This window comes from Mastomys coucha, unplaced genomic scaffold, assembly GCF_008632895.1.
Source record: "Mastomys coucha isolate ucsf_1 unplaced genomic scaffold, UCSF_Mcou_1 pScaffold7, whole genome shotgun sequence".
In the NCBI taxonomy this organism is placed as follows: Eukaryota; Metazoa; Chordata; class Mammalia; order Rodentia; family Muridae; genus Mastomys; species Mastomys coucha.
In genome coordinates, this window is record NW_022196913.1 from 9,211,658 (window position 1) to 9,215,350 (window position 3,693).

The 3,693-nt window shown below is 37.9% G+C and overlaps 1 protein-coding gene across 1 annotated transcript in view; it reads right to left on the reverse strand.

Moving 5' to 3' along the window:
- Net1 (neuroepithelial cell transforming 1) overlaps nucleotides 1-3,693 on the reverse strand; it is a 39,678-nt gene that overhangs the window by 31,576 nt on the left and 4,409 nt on the right. The window contains exon 2 of the mRNA XM_031359479.1: nucleotides 2,550-2,616. Within this exon, the coding sequence (XP_031215339.1) occupies nucleotides 2,550-2,616 (67 nt within the window). The remainder of the gene's footprint in view (nucleotides 1-2,549; nucleotides 2,617-3,693) is intronic.

The window sequence follows — 3,693 nt, forward strand, 5'->3', positions numbered from 1 at the left end:
AAAAAAAAAAAAAAAAAAAAAAAGATCATGATTTTGCAAAGCCAGCTAACCCCAACTCCTAACTATTTCTGACTGGGGAACCTGCAATATTAGCTAGCAAACAACTTGCACGGAACCCAAAGCAACACATGTGGAGTGCTGCCATGGGTTAGGAGAGGCTGCAGATGGACAGACCTGCAGAGGAAGGACAGGAAGAGAGAACTCATAAAGAAGGGGAGACCGTGGAAAAGAGTGCACACACAGGACATGTGAGTACACATGACCATTTGCACTTGTGTTCATAGGAGCAGAGGCAGCTGACAGGACCTGAGACGGTGGACCATTGCTCCTTTCAAATATATTCAGGCTTCATTCTCATCTCTCTGGAAGTTACCTGTTAGTATGCAGCATGTGGCCATAGAATCAGCTCTTAGCACAAAGCGCGTGCTCATACAATCAGCTGCTTCCTCCCACCCTAACACAATTTGCCAAGAGCCCTGTGCTCTTATCAGACCAGTAGATAGAGTAAATTCTCAAACGTGTGAGTTGTGGGTCTGGATATGAACTGTTCTCTGCAGACTGCTCATGAATGGAAGGCTTGGTCCTGATGCAAGCAGTGTTGGGGGTTGGGGGATGTGTGGGGAAACAACTGCATCATGAGGGCCCTACCTTCATCAATGACTGCTCAACTGTGGAAGGAGGGTCCTAAGTGGAGAGAGCAGGTCTGTGGGAGTGTGTCCTGGAAATGCCAGCTGTGTCTGGCCCCTCCTGCCTTTCCTCTGTCTCCTACCCACCACAAGGTGAGGAGATTGGCTCCTCCAGGTCTTTCTGTTCAATATGGCCCAGAAAATGATGGAGTTGCCAACACTGGCTGAAACCCTAGAAACTGACAAGATAGTATTTCCTCCTTTCAGGTACTTGTTAGTAAAGAAAAAGGAGGAAGGCATGGGATCATTTGTTGTTTCTTGGTCTACTTCTTACCAAACATATGTCTATCTCATACTATGCCTTAATCACTAACAGCAGTCACGTGATTCCTAATCTGTACACTTGTGGTTTGGATCTCCTTCCATGAGAAGTGTAGAATGGGGACCAGGAAACTCTAATCAGATCTCTTTTAAATCCACACAAAATGTAGAGTAATTCGAAGGAAACTGACTGACTTTTTTTTTTTTTTTAAATAATGACAGTCTTTTCCGGTATGAAGAGAGAGTATCTCTCCATTCTTCAATGCTTTCAAGATTTCCCCATAAATGTTGAACACATCTTTTCAAGGACTTATTTCTATTAAATTTGATCCTATTTCCACAATAAAAATATATTTCAAATGGATGTACAAATTGTGCTAAAATCATAAACCTTTCTATGTAACATCAGATACATGATACACGTAACGGGTAAAAAAGCATAGGAGTGCCTACCAGAAAAAGAAAATACAGAAGAATAGAACACAGATGAATCATGTTTTGTTGAATCCATCTAAACATCCAGATATAAAAACAATAATTGGCAAAACAGAAAATGAATCATTTTTTGTTATTTTCCTTAAATAAAAAAAATCATGATTTTTTTTATATGTGCATTAAGGTATACTAACTTTTAAGTACCAAAAAAAAAAAAAATCAATTTTCTTCATCATATCACAGAAAATTAAAAGCCTCTATTAAATCTTGTCCTAGGTTTGGAGAGATGGCTCAGTGGTTAAGAGCACTATTGGCTCTTAGAGAATACAAGTTCGATTCCTAGCATCCACATGGCTACTAACAACCACATGTAACTCTAGCTACAGGGGATTCTGACTTCCATAAACAATGTATGTACATGGTATACAGACATATATGCATGCAGGCAAAACATCCATATACATAAAATAAAAAAAAAAAAAATCTTTAAAAAACCCCTACTTACCCTAAAAATGGTTTCTGTCTTGAAGGAACCAATAGCAGATAATTATTCACTCATTATATATATATAAACATATATATACATGTGTATATACATATATACATGTACATATGTATATACACATACACATGTATATACATGTATACGTATATATAAATATATAACGTCATCAAACATTTATATATATTTAACATAATATAAAAAGTTGTTGGAGCTGGAAAGATGGCTCAGCAGTTAAGAGGACTGACTGCTTTTCTAGAGGTCCTGAATTCAATTCCCAGCAACCACATGGTAGCTTGCAACCATCTGTAATGGGATCCAGTGCCCTCTGATGGTTTATGTCTGAAGACAGCATCAATGTATTCATAAAATCAATCAATCAATCAATCGATCAATCAATCAAAAAGAAGTTGTCAAAGAATATACATAAAGTAATGTCTTACTTTATAACACTCAAAGGAATAAAAAAGTTCAGTGTTAAAGGTGAATTTTTATGAGTGCTTTGAGAAATGCTTTATTTACTTGCAATAAAACTTTCTTTCAGGTTGTTTAGAAGCTTTGCTTCATGAGATATTCAGAAGTACAAGTGAGCTAAACAGCAGAATCAAAGCTAACCCAGGAGTGGAATCCAGTGTTTGGGAATGAAAACCCGGATAGCGACTCACCAAAGTGAAGTCCCAGTGTGGGCCAGGGGTTAAAAACGTGAAGGAGCTGCCTCTTCGGAGGGAGCATCTGTGGACAAGAGGCAGAGAAACAGAGTACTTTCAAAATAGTACGATACTTGACCGGTAACATGCCATCATGTTTACAGTCTTAGTCACAAAACTAGTTAAAATAGTGATCCAATATCAGCAGCGGAGAGAACAAACTATAACAGGGTATATGCCATCCCCAGAATCTTTACACTGAAAAGATACTATATAATTAGTGGAGAGATTACTATTAAAAAACAATTCTCCAAACCAAACACAGTTCATCTCATGAGTATATATACAACTCAAAAATATAAAATCTATTAATATGACCGCAACTGTGAAAATTATTTTATTAATAATGATGAACCAAATGAACTCATAGCTATACTTGGTACAATTCAAAACTTATGGCTAATATTTTAAAATAAATAAGAAAAACTATTAATAAACCTAAATCCTTTTATTTACATTAATGTAAATTTTTCCTGATTTGTAAAAACTAGAGTTAAAAGCAAGAGGAACCTGCTTTTACCTCTCTAAAATATAAGCCTGTATATTCACAAAAACGTAAGTGTCTACACTGACAAAAATAGATTAAAAAATCAACACAAGCCATGTAATAACCATGAGCTATACTGCTAATTGCTTAAGATGTATAGAATATGGAACAAAGATATGTTTCCAACACGGATAAGTGACAGGCAAAGGAAAGCAGAAACCGTCCCGAGCTTGCTGAAGCAAGGGCGGTAGTTACCATCACTTGCCTTTTGGCAGAAGTTCAAATGGTGAAGGGAGGATGAGCTTTATAATGGGACAAAAGTGAGGAGGCTCAAGTATAACCGGTTGGAGCTATCCTGGGGAAGCTACTGGTGGGCTAACCAGAAGAGAACATGAAGTGATAACCACTGTGACTGGAGATAAAGTGTATATCTGGCCTTTTCTGGTTGATTCTAAGATGACAGGGTGGGGCTGGAGAGACAGCATGTCAGTTAAGACCACTTCCTACTTCTGCAGAGGACCTGGGTTCCCAGCACCACGTGGTGGCTCACAACAACTTTAACTCTGAACTCCAGGGATCCAATTTCCTGATTTTGGTCTTCATGGGCACTAGTCA